Source organism: Oculina patagonica, chromosome 5, assembly GCF_052425735.1.
Source record: "Oculina patagonica isolate OP01 chromosome 5, crgOcupat, whole genome shotgun sequence".
Classification (NCBI taxonomy): domain Eukaryota; kingdom Metazoa; phylum Cnidaria; class Anthozoa; order Scleractinia; family Oculinidae; genus Oculina; species Oculina patagonica.
In genome coordinates, this window is record NC_135762.1 from 13,165,218 (window position 1) to 13,179,977 (window position 14,760).

At 38.0% G+C, this 14,760-nt stretch overlaps 2 protein-coding genes and 1 long non-coding RNA gene across 3 annotated transcripts; all 3 read right to left on the minus strand.

The window, feature by feature from the left end:
- Window positions 1-1,009: 1,009 nt before the first annotated feature.
- LOC144655601 (uncharacterized) lies at window positions 1,010-2,925 on the minus strand. The gene is made up of 2 exons (XR_013571152.1): window positions 2,196-2,925; window positions 1,010-1,973 (listed from the first exon to the last, which is right to left on the minus strand). It is a non-coding gene; the product is annotated as an uncharacterized LOC144655601 (long non-coding RNA).
- Window positions 2,926-7,306: 4,381 nt separating this feature from the next.
- LOC144655280 (neuropeptide FF receptor 2-like) lies at window positions 7,307-8,524 on the minus strand. The gene has a single exon (XM_078515496.1). The coding sequence runs from the start codon at window positions 8,430-8,432 to the stop codon at window positions 7,371-7,373; it is 1,062 nt and encodes a 353-aa protein (XP_078371622.1). The 5' UTR covers window positions 8,433-8,524; the 3' UTR covers window positions 7,307-7,370.
- A 2,012-nt stretch (window positions 8,525-10,536) lies between these two features.
- LOC144654247 (neuropeptide FF receptor 2-like) lies at window positions 10,537-13,623 on the minus strand. Its single transcript, XM_078514330.1, has one exon. It carries the CDS (start codon window positions 12,210-12,212, stop codon window positions 11,151-11,153), a length of 1,062 nt encoding a protein of 353 aa, XP_078370456.1. The 5' UTR covers window positions 12,213-13,623; the 3' UTR covers window positions 10,537-11,150.
- Between the last annotated feature and the right edge of the window lie 1,137 nt (window positions 13,624-14,760).

Below are 14,760 nucleotides of genomic sequence, written 5' to 3' on the forward strand. Positions count from 1 at the left end.
AGAGAGCGCGCTAGAGCGCGAGAGCGCGCTATGTACATATCAGTGACACACTAAGCACTTGGTTTGGTAAATTAACAGGAGCTATGAACTCCGATTTTCAGATAAGATACTCTCACAATTATCCCGGGCATTAGCTTTGCGGCGTCTCGAATTCAAAAATTAAATGCGATGTCGCAAACTGACATGAAAACATTTACAGTTGGTATCGTGCCAGAACTGACCGGTCTAACAAATTGATAGTCGAAGGTTTGCATAAGCCGTTAAACTTGTTACTTGTTTTCTACGAATTAAACGAAAAAGTAAATAGCTTCGTAGAAGACACATGAATATTTGGCGCAGCTGAGTCAAGAAAATAGAACACGCGTCGAAGGAAGCGACACATTACAGTGGCATTACATTGCTGCAAATCAAACAGCCTGGCTTGGCAACACGATAAAAATATTAGAAAAGAAAAATCCTTCACGCAGCTCATAATCTGCTGGTCTTGTAGTGAAAACATAAAGTGAGCTGTACTGAGTTTTATCTTGCAATAAAAATGAGTCACAACAAACCTTTCTAACATATATTTCATCAACAAATAGGCGTCAAAAGGTGTCAAACTCTGCTTCGCAAAATGGCTGGCCAGGAAATCAATTAGACCGATGACCTCAACTCGAAGGCTAGCTCAATCATTTGAAAACATCATGGCATTTGGAGCTCCTTATAAACATAACAACAAGACCGTCAGAACTCCTAGCTGGTTAGAATTAAGTTGACTACACTGAAATGAACGAAAATACATTGACTGAAGTCTCCTTCGCCTTCCCTGGCATGGCGCAAACACGCAGCTCGCCAGGAGGCCTACTCTGGGACCTTAACTCGCCGCGAGATTGTGCGAGTTAATGCGAGTTTAGGCGAGTTAAGGCGAGTTAAGGAAAAAATGAGCTTACCTAACAGTTGCGAGTTAAGGCGAGTTAAGGCCAGTTAAGGCGAGTTAAGGAAAAATGACCCACCCAATGTTGAGGCAATACTGGTTAAAACATAATTATAATATGCCTGACAAGCAAAAAATGTTGAGGCGATACCGGTTAAAACATAATTATAATATGCCCTACAAGCAAAAAATGCCAAGGAGTTTTTGTATGTCTTGAATATATAATGAGGCTCCATGTTGTCCAGTTATGAAAAAATTTAGATGACATCAAAAATTGTAAGAAACCAAATCTCATTTTATTTTAGAAAATTATTTTTTCCTAATTGGACAAGCTTAAGTATTGATATGGATTCATGTTCTTAATTAATTATCTACCTTCCAGACACCAAACTATCCCATTAGGTGGCTGTATGATGATGAATGATCATCATCATCATCATATAATATTATTATAGCTACATAAATAGCTGACAGAATAATAAATAAATGAAAAAAGAAACTAATGTAAATAAAACAATCATGAATAGATAATTTAATGTAACTGCTTTATAAACACAGGTAGGATATTTTTTTAATTCAACAACACTATGCTTTAATTGACTGGCATGGTGAGCATAATCATTATCAAATCACATAGCATGAATTATTGTCATTGACTGCAGAATTAATAAAAAGAAATGTTCTGACAGTCTGTTTCTGACAGTCTGTGCCAATGTTTTTCAAACAACTAGAAAAAAAGGAGTCTGACGAATTACAACCCAGCTGAGAAGACTTTTATGACACAATCAATTTTACTGAAATGAAATGAGATTTCTTTCTCCTTGAAAAAATATCAGACTTATCTTCAAGTCTTCCACTGGCCCATCCTCTGCACCTCACTGATGGTTTTCCTTGGAATCCAGCCCAACTGTTTGTTGTCACTATCAGAAATGAAAACACCAATTGCCTTTTCTTTTCCTTGGGATAAATCCATTTTAATTTCGTGTACATGTAAATGAACTGGCTGAAGCCTTTTCGCAAAGACAGCTGTTCCTCAGTCCTGTAAGAGACACCTTGATTTCTACAAAAGAAAAGAGGATCAAGTTAAGCTCTTCATCATTCTCAGTCCAGCAAAAACAGCGAAAAGAAATGACCATAAGCTTATTTTATGTTTACAAAGTGTTCAGTACACATGAACAAGAAATTATTCTTTCCTCATGCAAAGCATTCCTTAATTTCCATTATCCGCTTTGTTTTACCTCATTTTAAAACATACCTTAGAAAGTTAAAAGGCTTAGCTTACCTGCGTGTGATCCATTTCGAAACTTCTCAATAATTTAACATCAATTTTTGCACGAGTTCTCTTCCTTTTCTTTATAAGTTTTTCGTCCATCTTGAAAATTTCCCAAAATACATCTCGAGAAAAGATGGGTTGAACGAGAGGGCCCTGGGAAAGACACTAGTTACCAGTATCTTCTGGGTCATTTTCAAGATGGCGAACGAAACTGGCGATCAATGTTAAAAGTGGTAGCTTTAGAAACCGTTTATTCAGTGAAGGGCTCAATGAAACAAGTCTTAATGAATCATGGATTATGTTTGCCAGGCTAACTACAATGTAAGCCATACAGGATCTCACGTTGAACCAAATCTTCTAGTACCAGGTAACTTTATGAAAAATGTATCGTGATGGAAAATATCCATATCCCTCTCACAGAGGGTGTTTTGGCTTAAATCCCCCTCACCTCTGGAAAATCCCAGTTAAGCACTATACTTTAATTTTAAAATTTTGGCTTTTGAGACCCTCCTTCCCCCTTGGTTTTCTCATAATTTGACCTTCCACTGGGTGGGTATGGATATTTCTGGAACTGCATAACATAGAATGCAATAAATGAGTGTGTGGAGTATTTAAAGGATTCTGGCAGCATCCCAGGCTCTCATTGTCAGCTGGAATCCTCATTAAGCTCCATCAAACTACCGGTATATGATGTTACTATTGCTAGTGGTATTCACTGACATAAGCAGCTTCTTTGTATATTATTTCCAAAGTAATTAGATTTGCCACTACAAACATTTTTTATAAATCATTAGTCAGCTTAAAACTAAAAATTTGTTGTTCTGTTTTGTTTTTGTATTTCATTGACTTGCTTATGAATACTTTTTCATGGTGTCTCGGTCAGTGTTACATACTTTGTGGACCAAAATAAGTTAAATAAATAAGTTTTTAAAATATCCCTAGACCCTGTGACCCCATGCCTCTGGAATTTCTGCCATGCTTAGCATTGTAGCCTTTTTGTTAGACATCAGCAAACTTGTTAATGCGTGTTGAGGTTGTTCCTAGTAGTTCCATTGACAATCCAATGGTGATTCTAAGGCAATTATGCATGACAAGGTTAATCTTTAGTTGTGAAACACCCTTAACACAAAGGCTATTGGAAATTCCAAAAGGATAGGCCGAGCCAATTTTCATACTATTCAAAGGAGGGTAAAGAACCTGTTTTCCTTACAAAACACTGTTTTGCACTTTCAAAATTCATTCTCTTTTACAACTTCCCATTATGGATTAATTCTGAAATAACACTGAAAACAGGATGAAATAATTTAATTGGTATTTTGCTTATTCGGTGAGATTGAGCAAGTTTGTGCGAGATAACGCGAGTTTAGGCGAGTTAAGGCGAGTTAAGGAAATTTGACCATAATCTCAAGTTGAGAGTTAGGGCGAGTTAAGGCGAGTTAAGGCGAGCTAAGGTCCCAGAGTAGGCCTGCCAGGGTTCTCATTCCTTCCATGTTTTTCTAACTCCAGGTTATCAATAAATTGAATATAATCGAGAAAATAATTTCCTTCGCTTCAGGCGAGTCCGTGCTTGGTTTCTTTTGCCAGATACCCTTCCTTTTAATACATTTCAATGTGCTTTTACGCTTTTCAGCCGCGCGTCGACCTTCGGTCCAAAGAAACCAGAAAGAAAACAAAGCTCGCATCCTGTTGTCCTTGTTGACCTTGTTGTGTCTTTAAACAGGTCCAGTAGATAATCTGTGGCGATCCTGGATATATTTAAGATGTTCTTTGACGTCAATTATCCATCAAGTCATCGACTGAAGCGAACGAAAAGAAGCCCAAACAGATTAGTTGTAAGGGGTTGTAAGCAGTCTCACTTTGCGTAGACGATGGCTTCCAGCAAAAATCGCGGCCCATCCACCCAAATTGCGGCCCATCGCTCAGATTTCGCACAAAGCAACTAGAATAACTGTAGAACATCCCTGAATTTTTTCAAGGCTCAGAAAAATTTTTCACAAGAGATACACTGGATTAAAGCTGAAGAAACGACCCGAAAGACAACCAAAACAAACATACGCATCGAAAGTAAATTCTAACCTCCGCGCACAATCCGCCGTGATTTTACACAATTGTCACGCATAGCGCTTTTTCAATGCCTTCTTTGTGTTGTGTTACCATCTGGCAGGAAACGCACCACGGGAAAACGTGAAAAACGGGAAATATAAAATTCTAGTGGAGTCCACTCGGGAAGAATTGACAACCGCCATGTTGTTACGTCACGCTATTGTTTTCCACATTTCCAAAAGTGGACATTCTCCTGGAGTGGTAAAGTAGCGTCGTGTATTTATCTGTTTTTGTCATTTACTGGCTTGTTTTTTAATACCACGTGTTCCCTAGTTAGCTCTCGTTTTTGCAGCGCTTTTTCCTCGGTTCCCTCGCTTAAAGTTTGCACGCTTGCACTGTTGTGAATGTTTATTTTATGCGTGCTTCGCCTAGCAAACTCCGGGTTTGTGAAGTGCTTTTCCCGTCGGTCGGCTTCCAACACATTTTGCACACGTTTATTCAGTTTATTTGTTATGTCAGTGTGCTTCGCCTCGCAAACATCGGGTTTGCGCAGTGCTTTCCGTTTGCACACGTTTATTTTGTTATGTTAGTGTGCTTCGCCTCGCAAGCATCGGGTTTGTGCAGTGCTTTCCGTTTGCACACGTTTATTTTGTTATGTTAGTGTGCTTCGCCTCGCAAGCATCGGGTTTGTGCAGTGCTTTCCATTTGCACACGTTTATTTTGTTATGTTAGTGTCCTTCGCCTCGCAAACATCGGGTTTGTGCAGTGCTTTCCGTTTGCACACGTTTATTTTGTTATGTTGGTGTGCTTCGCCTCGCAAACATCGGGTTTGTGCAGTGCTTTTCTTTTGCACACGAATATTTGTTATGTTAGTGTGCTTCGCCTCGCAAACATCGGGTTTGTGCAGTGCTTTCCTTTATTTTTGCACACGTTTATCTGTTATGTTAGTGTGCTTTGCCTCGCAAACATCGGGTTTGTGCAGTGCTTTTCTTTTGCACACGAATATTTGTTATGTTAGTGTGCTTCGCCTCACAAACATCGGGTTTGTGCAGTGCTCAGTTTCCTTTGCACGCCTTTAATTTGTTTAGTCAGCGTGCTTCGCCTCGCAAACACCGGGTTTGTGCTGTGCTTTCCTTGGCCCCTGTGGAATTGTACGCTTTTATGATTTATTTGTACTTGTAACTGTGAGATTTTTTGTTGCGTACTTTGCCGTGCAAACTTCGAGTTTGCATAGTGCTTTCCTCTCCTTTAGCTTCCCTTTAATTTGTACACTGGTTTGTTTCGTTCCTTCCGGTGAAACTTATGTTTTGTGTTGTTTGCCTCACAAAAAAACGGGTTTTGTGAAGTGCTTTTTTTTTTGGCTGTATTGCTTTTTGATGTTTTGTTATGCATACTTTGCCTTTCAAATTTCGTGTTTGGGTAGTGCTATTCCCTAGGCGCCCATTTTTTAATTTCATTGCGTGAGTTTTTTCAATGTGGTTTCTTTGTGCGTGTCTTGCCTCCCGACATAGGTTGGTGGAGTTCAGTTCAGTGTCCAAATTTCCAAGTTTTGAGTTTGCACGTTTGAAGATATATATAGTAATTTTTTATTTCCAGCACCAAATCTTTTTGACCTGTGCCATCTTACTTATCCTGGATTTTCAGTACTTCAAGTTCTGCCACCCAAGGGAAGGCAGTCTAGCCTCAGTTGTTGTATGCGTCAGGTTTGTGTGAAAAAGTGCTCAGCCTTAGGCCGTGGATAGCGAACCTTAGCCCCTGGAACCTAGTTAAGACCTTGTCAGCTAGATTGGTTAGTGTCTTGCTAGCCTTTCGTCTTTAGTTATGGGTTGCTGGGAAGGATTTTTCTGGTTTGAGTTTTGGGTCTTTGGGTTTGAGTATTGGCGATGTCTTGGGTCATCTGGTTTTGGACCATGTAATGCGCAGACTTCTGGGCGCGGGAGCATATCTCCATCTCTTATTAGCGAGTGTGAAAGGGACTGTCGCGAATAGTATGCTATTCGCGCCAGTCCCTTACAAGAGCGAGTATAAATAAGAGCCCTGCATCTCATTTCGGCCCAGTTCGCGTAAGAATCCGGGCTGTTGTGGCAGAGACCTGTTGTTTATTCCTTTCGCGCTTGCCTCTCTATGCTACCGTGCTTTTTCTTTTCCCACCCTCCCTCACCCTTTCCATTTCCGCTTCCAACTCACCAAAGCGCGGTCGCATATCTCCATCTCTTATTAGCGAGTGTGAAAGGGACTGTCGCGAATAGTATGCTAATGACGTCACATGACTTCACATGACGTCAAAACCAATTAAAATAATGTCATCTTGTAGAGCCGTGAGCTACAGTCTTTCTTCTCAGTGCAAATAAAATTCGCTAAGCCTTAATATAACGAAAAACTTCGGGGAGGGGTTCCATCCACCCCCCCCCCCCCTCTTGCACGATGGTGGGGGTATGAATTTGCTTGTAAGTCCGAGAGTTAAAGAAGCTACGACAGTCTATTTTTCTCGTTGCTTAAGCATTTTAATTCTTGCAGAGGCAGGCAATCAATGGGTAGAAAGAATAGATTAAAGGAAGAAAAGAGTAGATTAAAGGAAGGAATATGCAAGTAAAATAAAAGAGGAAATTAGCATTCACTTCAGTATTTTCATTTAACAACACGCGATAATTTTCGTTTATAAGTTTATTGTCGTTATTTACAAGTTGACAACGCGCTCAACTTGAAAAGTAAATAACTGTCGATATTTACCTTTAGACTTGGCTAAATCTATATTATTTTAATGTTTCTTGTTCTTCATATTTTTTTGTTTTATCATTTTTCAAGAAATAGCTTCGTGGGTCGTTATACTTTTAAAACACCTACAAGGTCGATTAACTACGATTGTTTTTTTATGTCATTTATAGCGGCTTTATTTTCACACAAATTGTATGTAAATATACATAGTGTTCATAAGGCACTCTTTCAGTGTTTGTAGCTCATTGGCTAAAAACTAAACTTAACAAACTAATACTTTGCTGCTCAATTACTTAATTTATTTTCTACATATCTGCCACGACAATCGCACTCCATGGTAGCATGCTAAACGGCCGCATTTATCTCTCATTTGTCGCCTTTTTTCTTTGTTTTATCAAACTGCGCTCCCTTTGAAGTGAAAGTGCATCAAACGATAAACGTTTTGAAGCTCACCAGTGTTACAGGCTGTGACAAATTTCTCTTCCGTTTCTTCCAAGGGACAGCAAGCTTCAGTATATCTAACATCCCTTGACGAAATTTATCATTAGAAGCAAAATATATGCACGGGTTGACAGACGCGTTGGAATAAAGCATAAAATGGGCGGCAGAACCAAAGCTTTCAGTGTTGCAAGGTATTTTCCAATCCCAAACAAAAAAGAATAAAATTGCATACACATTGATCGGGACGATGCAGACTACGAACGCGATCATTATAGCAATCAAGTTCTTAACAACCTTGCTGTCTTCCTTTAACCTACGAGCTGTCATAGGTTCTTGTTGACTGGAATAAGCGTTGCATCGTGCAAATCCTCGTTTAAGATTAATGACTATAACAGAATACAGGACGGTGACAGTGCACACTGGAATAACAGTAACAAATACAAATACAACCAGGTATTGAGTTTCGGTTGACTTTCTGTCATCGAACCTGGGAGCCCAGCTTGATACGCAATAAGTTCTACCATCCATTTCAGTAATTCGAAACGTATAGAAATAAGAACCGTGCATGATCATAGACATGATCCATATCGATGGGATGATACATTTAAAGAGTTTCGTCTTCTTGATTTGTTTATGAAATGGGAATACTATTCCCCTGTACCTGTCAATGGCAATGACCAGAAGACTTAGAACTGACACAGCCGTTGAAATGTCTTGGAGAAAGGAGATGCTTTTGCAGAGAACTGAACCCAATGATCCGCCAACGAGCCATCGCCGTGGACCGACTAATATTTCTGTTATCCGCCGCGGTACAGACAGCACTGTGATCAAGATATCTGAAACCGCCATGTTGACGATGAGGTAGTTAGTGATTGATTGCATACGCTTGTTTCTGGTGACAATAGCCAACAACAAAGAGTTTCCCAAAATAGAAGACAACATCAGGAAAATGTAAAATGATATCTTCACGCCTTTGATTATTGCCGTATCGCTCCCGAATGGTTTACAACTGAATGCTTCAAGCACAGTAGAATTTGAATTATCCATTTTCCAAGATATGTGTTTTATTCTTTGGTGCTCGTTTTTCTTCTATCAGTTCACGACGCCAGCTGCCTTTTCCAAGGTTACCTTCTATAACTTCGCTGCACTGCGCACCTGACCAAATAAACGAAATAAATGTATGGCAAATATTAAATACGCGACTTCTATAATAAGTAATTTCAGTTGTGTATATAAATAAACGGCTATACGCCAGAATTGGGTAGATGCGTTTTTTGCCACAAAAGGACAGCCCAAAACAAGTTACTAGCACGAATTTAACATCAAAAGTTTATATAATAAAAGCCACGTTTAAACGATTTCCGTGATATTTGCTTACTAAATTGCACTGCGCAGAGATGCTGGATCAATTTCCACTGTTGACTCTACTTATCTACATATAATCTTTGCGTTGACTGGGGGAAATGTATTATGACTGGTATGAAAAAACGCCAAAGTAGCGAGGCCTTGGCATAAACAGAGTATGAACTGTTATGCAAAACACTTCGTCTTTGAGATTGAGTCCTTCATGGAGATCGCCTTTTCTGTCTATTTTAGGATATTACCATACAGGACAACTCGGATTAATATTATGGTTATAATAATATATATTTATATTTTTATTATTTTTTTTTTTTTTTTTTAAATTTTTTTTTCCCATAGAAATGAAGAAGTTTCAAAAATATATCTGTGTGTTGTTTTGTCGACCGCTGTCTAGAAAACTGAGCCATGATGAGCAAACGTGACGTGTAAACAGAAAACATCAAGTTATAAGATGGCAGTAGCGCTTTAACATAAACAATGCTTTTACTTATTTTTACAAAAGAGACATATCATTAATTTTTCAAAGAAAATGGGATGCCTAGTCCTTAGTATATATCACAAGACAGTTTTTTTTTCGCAGTTCAAATTCTTAAATTTAAGTTTTCAATACATGATTAAGGTTAGATCTTATTTTACAATGTGAGGTAAGCAAGCTAAGCGTGATGTTTCTATGCCAATTAGACGGGCTAGTGAAATATGCAATCGTGTTTATGCATTAACGAAGAAACTCGCGTGTCAAATCGAATAAACAGCTAATTCGAGAAAGGTTGTCGGAAAAATTCACAAAATGCACGTGAAAAGACCGAAAGGTAGCATGGGTAGAAGTAGAGAGCTTCTAAACGTGCTGAAAAATAATAAGATGGCGACATGACAAACGCGAATTTGCACGTTTTCTTTCTCTTCAGACATGTGGAAACAAGGTACTTTTAGCCACACTAAATTTTAGAAGAATTTTCCAAACTCAAAGACATGCGAAAGTTAAAGTAAAGCTAAAGAAAAAAGCCTCCTCAGAAAACAAAAATCTTTACGTGCAAAATACAAACTTGTACATTTCCTCTAGGCCAATATGCTTAATTCAAGTTAATACCCACACTACCTTTCGGTCTTTTCGCGTGCACTTATGTGTTTTTTTTCGACAACCTTTCTCGAATTAGCTGTACACTAACAAGGACGTTCACATTTTAGAAGAGATGTGTACGTTAAGAATCCGACAGACGTTAAACCCGACCTGACTTCCACTAAAGGCAACTAACGACAACCTTTCCATGATGAAAACATTTCTATTTAAAAAAGGATTTACTTTAAGTAGCTGTTCAAAAATTTTGATATGTTAACCATATGTCCATGATATTTGATGTTGCCATGGCAACGTCATAAATACAAGCAGGTCTTGCCAAAAATCGTCATATTTAACATTTTTCTTTATTTTTTTTTTTTCAGTTGTTTGAAACAAGTTAAGCATAAGATTTCTGGCTTGGTTTTTTCCAAATTTCCGTTATTTTGTGACTTTCTAAGAAAATGTTAAATCCAAGATGGCGGATTCAAGATGGCGGCTCTAATGACGTCACATGACTTCACATGACGTCACAACTTGTAGAGTGAGCTACAGGCTTTCTTCTCAGTGCAAATAAAATTCGCTAAGCCTTAATATAACGAAAACTTCGGGGAGGGGTTTCATCCACCCCCCCCCCCCCCTCTTGTACGATGGTGGGGGTATGAATTTGCTTGTAAGTCCGAGGGTTAAAGAAGCTATGATAGTCTATTTTTCTCGTTGCTTGAGCATTTTAATTCTTGCAGAGGCAGGCAATCAATGGGTAGAAAGAATAGATTTAAGGAAGAAAAGAGTAGATTAAAGGAAGGAATATGCAAGTAAAATAAAAGAGGAAATTAGCATTCACTTCCAGTATTTTCATTTAACAACCCGCGATAATTTTCGTTTATAAGATTATTGTCGTTATTTACAAGTCGACAACGCGCTCAACTTGAAAAGTAAATAACTGTCGATATTTGCCTTTAGACTTGGCTAAATCTATATATTATTTTAATGCTTCTCGTTCTTCATATTTTTTTTGTTTTATTATTTTTCAAGAAATAGCTTCGTGGCTCGTTATACTTTTAAAACACCTACAATGTCGATTAACTACGATTGCATTTTTATGTCATTTAAAGCGGCTTTATTTTCACACAAATTGTATGTAAATATGCATAGTGTTCATAAGGCACTCTTTCAGTGTTTGTAGCTGATTGGCTAAAACTATACTTAACAAACTAATACTTTGCTGCTCAATTACTTAATTTATTTTCTACATATCTGCCACGACAATCGCACTCCATGGTAGCATGCCAAACGGCCGCATTTGTCTCTCATTTATCAAACTGCGCTCCCTTTGAAGTGAAAGTGCATTAAACGATAAAAGTTTTCAAGCTCACCAGTGTCACAGGTTGTGACAAATTTCTCTTCCGTTTCTTCCAAGGGACAGCAAGCTTCAATATATCTAACATCCCTTGACGAAATTTATCATTAAAAACAAAATATATGCACGGGTTGACAGACGCGTTGAAATAAAGCATAAAATGGGCCGCAGAACCAAAGTTTTCAGTGTTGCAAGGTATTGTCCAATCCCAAACAAAAAAGAATAAAATTGCATACACATTGATCGGGGCGATGCAGACTACGAACGCGATCATTATAGCAATCAAGTTCTTAACAACCTTGCTGTCTTCCTTTAACCTACGAGCTGTCATAGGTTCTTGTTGGCTTGAATAAGCGTTGCATCGTGCAAATCCTCGTTTAAGATTAATGACTATAACAGAATACAGGACGGTGACAGCACACACTGGAATAACAGTAACAAATACAAGTACAACCAGGTATTGAGTTTCGGTTGACTTTCTGTCATCGAACCTGGGAGCCCAGCTTGATACGCAATAAGTTCTACCATCTATTTCAGTAATTCGAAACGTATAGAAATAAGAACCGTGCATGATCATAGACACGATCCATATCGATGGGATGATACATTTAAAGAGTTTCGTCTTCTTGATTTGTTTATGAAATGGGAGTACTATTCCCCTGTACCTGTCAATGGCAATGACCAAAATACTTAGAACTGACACAGCCGTTGAAATGTCTTGGAGAAAGGAGATGCTTTTGCAGAGAACTGAACCCAATGATCCGCCAACGAGCCATCGCCGTGGACCGACTAATATTTCTGTTATCCGCCGCGGTACAGCCAGCACTGTGATCAAGATATCTGAAACCGCCATGTTGACGATGAGGTAGTTAGTGATTGATTGCATTCGCTTGTTTCTGGTGACAATAGCCAGCAACAAAGAGTTTCCCGAGATAGAAGACAACATCAGGAAAATGTAAAATGATATCTTCACGCCTTTGATTATTGCCGTATCGCTCCCGAATGGTTTACACCTGAATGCTTCAAGTACAGTAGAATTTGAATTATCCATTTTCCAAGATATGTGTTTTATCCTTTGTTGCTTTAATTTCTTCTACAGGCCCACGACGCCAGCTGCTTTTCGAGCTGGCTTTCTATATCTTCGCTGCAGCACTTCTTTGAGAGCCTTAAGCTAATTGATCCTAAGACGATTTTGAGGCCAAGTTCATATTAAGAACAACTATCTTGGATATTTGTGAACCAGTCGCACGTAGCCATGAACTCGTGCACTTTTCCAAAAGGAGAATTTCTACTGTCGGGTGGTTTACCATACTTACATAAATAAGCAAAATGCATTAAACTAAGGAGACTGCGCAAAATGATCAACCACCTGCAACTTTTAGTTTTTTTTATAAGCGACAGTTGTATATCTTTGGTGCTCGTTTTTCTTCTATTAGTTCACGACGCCAGCTGCCTTTTCCAAGGTTACCTTCTATAACTTCGCTGCAGGACTTCTTTGAGGGCCTTGAGCTACTTGGTCCGAAAATGATATTGAGGTGACCTTGATATTAAGAACAACCATCTTGGATATTTGTGAATTATCGCATCGTAGCTATGAACTCGTGCACTTTCCAAAAGGAGGATTCTAACTGTTGGGTAATTTAGCATACTAACATAAATAAGCAAAATGCATTAACCAAGGCGACTGCGCAAAAGGTTCAACCACATGCACGTATAGTTTTTATAAGCGGCAGTTGTATATACATGTTCGTAATAATATTTACATAGGTAAATTTTGCGTAGGTAAATTACACATCCCACTTTATATTTTTTTGATGAGTCACGTAACCAATATTTTAATCCTGCCCCAGCATTTATTCAATACTACTCTCAAAGTAAATGGTGTAAAAATCGACGATGTCTCTGTAGTTCTTAGATACGGTTTATTCTAGGGATATACTACAGGATCCCATATAAATTGTTGCAGGAGCAGGTGCCGCTGCTTCAGAAGTCACTCTCGACACCTTAAACTTTAATATTATCTTTTATCGTCGGTTGGTAAATGAGCATCATAATTATTCATTTAGCACCCATATATTTTTACAATATATCCATCGGCTAACAAGTATTAACCGTAATGTTTTGTGCCAGTTTTAAGCTATTTGTTTTGTAATGCCTCGACTGCTTTAGTTTATAGCCATATTTAAATTTACTTCAATATTAAACGATCAAAACACTTTTTGCACAACATCCCACGCAATGTGGACTCTGCTCAGTACTTTGAACCATTTTATTTGAAAACGTGAATATATATTTTAAAGACATTTCTTTTATGATTGTTGGCTTTCCTTGATATCCACATTTTCCATCCATTACTGTTTACTACACTCGCTGTACATCTGGTTGAAGAAACGTTGACCCATGAAAACCATAAATCATAAACGATGCGACCAAAATGTGTAGAAATTGCAAAAACGTGATCGCTGTCTGTGACAGAGTGAATATCATAATAAGACTGGTTGCATAAATAATGCTCTTAAAGCTCTCGCTCTAAAAAAAAATGAAATTATCTTTATTATAAATAAATGGAACATTATTTAGCTTACCAATGCTGTCTACCCAGAATCCCATTCGCTCTTATCGTTTATTGGTTATACTTTTCTCAGTAAAGGGTCAACATTTCTTTAATTTATTGTGGCACACTTTTTTTGGAATAATAAACTAGATTATTTTATTCAAGAAGAGCACCCCGCCATTATGATACTATTTCCAACTGTCCACTCGTTCGAATTGTAATCTCAGATTGTCTTATCTATAAGTTATATCCGGGTTAAGTGGCAGAACGGAGCTCTATTAGCAAACAGAATTCATTTCTACTGCCTTCTCACGGTGCATTCGAATTCCGTTTCCACTTACCGGATGCTTCATGCATCCATGCCATTGATTATTGGAGCCAAACTGTGAGCAGTAACGAATACTTTATAAAAAAAATTTCTTGGGCTTATTAACTGACAGGACTTCAAGGTAAAACACGTCCTTGAAGCATTTGATTTTCAAGATTAATCGATATTATTCATTATTTGAAGTTTAGTACACTGTCTATAGCACAGAAGATGAGAATAAAAGAGATCACCAGCTAAGAAAATTAAATAATAATACGCGATTATACGTAGCTTAGTGTGATTCCGCCACAGTTCAGAACAGTTAGCTCTTTGTACACCAATAAAAATCACTGAAAACTTTACCCGACCAATCACTGATCAGAATAGGCCGAAACTGTCTCTTCTAAGGTCAAGGTTGCGAAATAGTAAAAAGACATATAATAATTATGTTAAGAAAAGACTATAAAAACAAAACACTTCTTGTTCTATTTGGACACCAATTATGTTGTACAGTATAGCTTGTCCATGGACTAGTATTAATTCCTCGCTTTAATCACATTTTCTCCAAACTTCATATATTTCCCTTTGAAATTTCGTTCCTCTTAAAATTAATATTATATAGATGAAAACACATTTCAACTGCTAATTTGTTGTTAATTGCTTAGTTATTTTATTAACTAAGCAAAGACAAAGAACTGCCGGGACATTCCTTATCATTCCTGTCGAACCAATCATGAT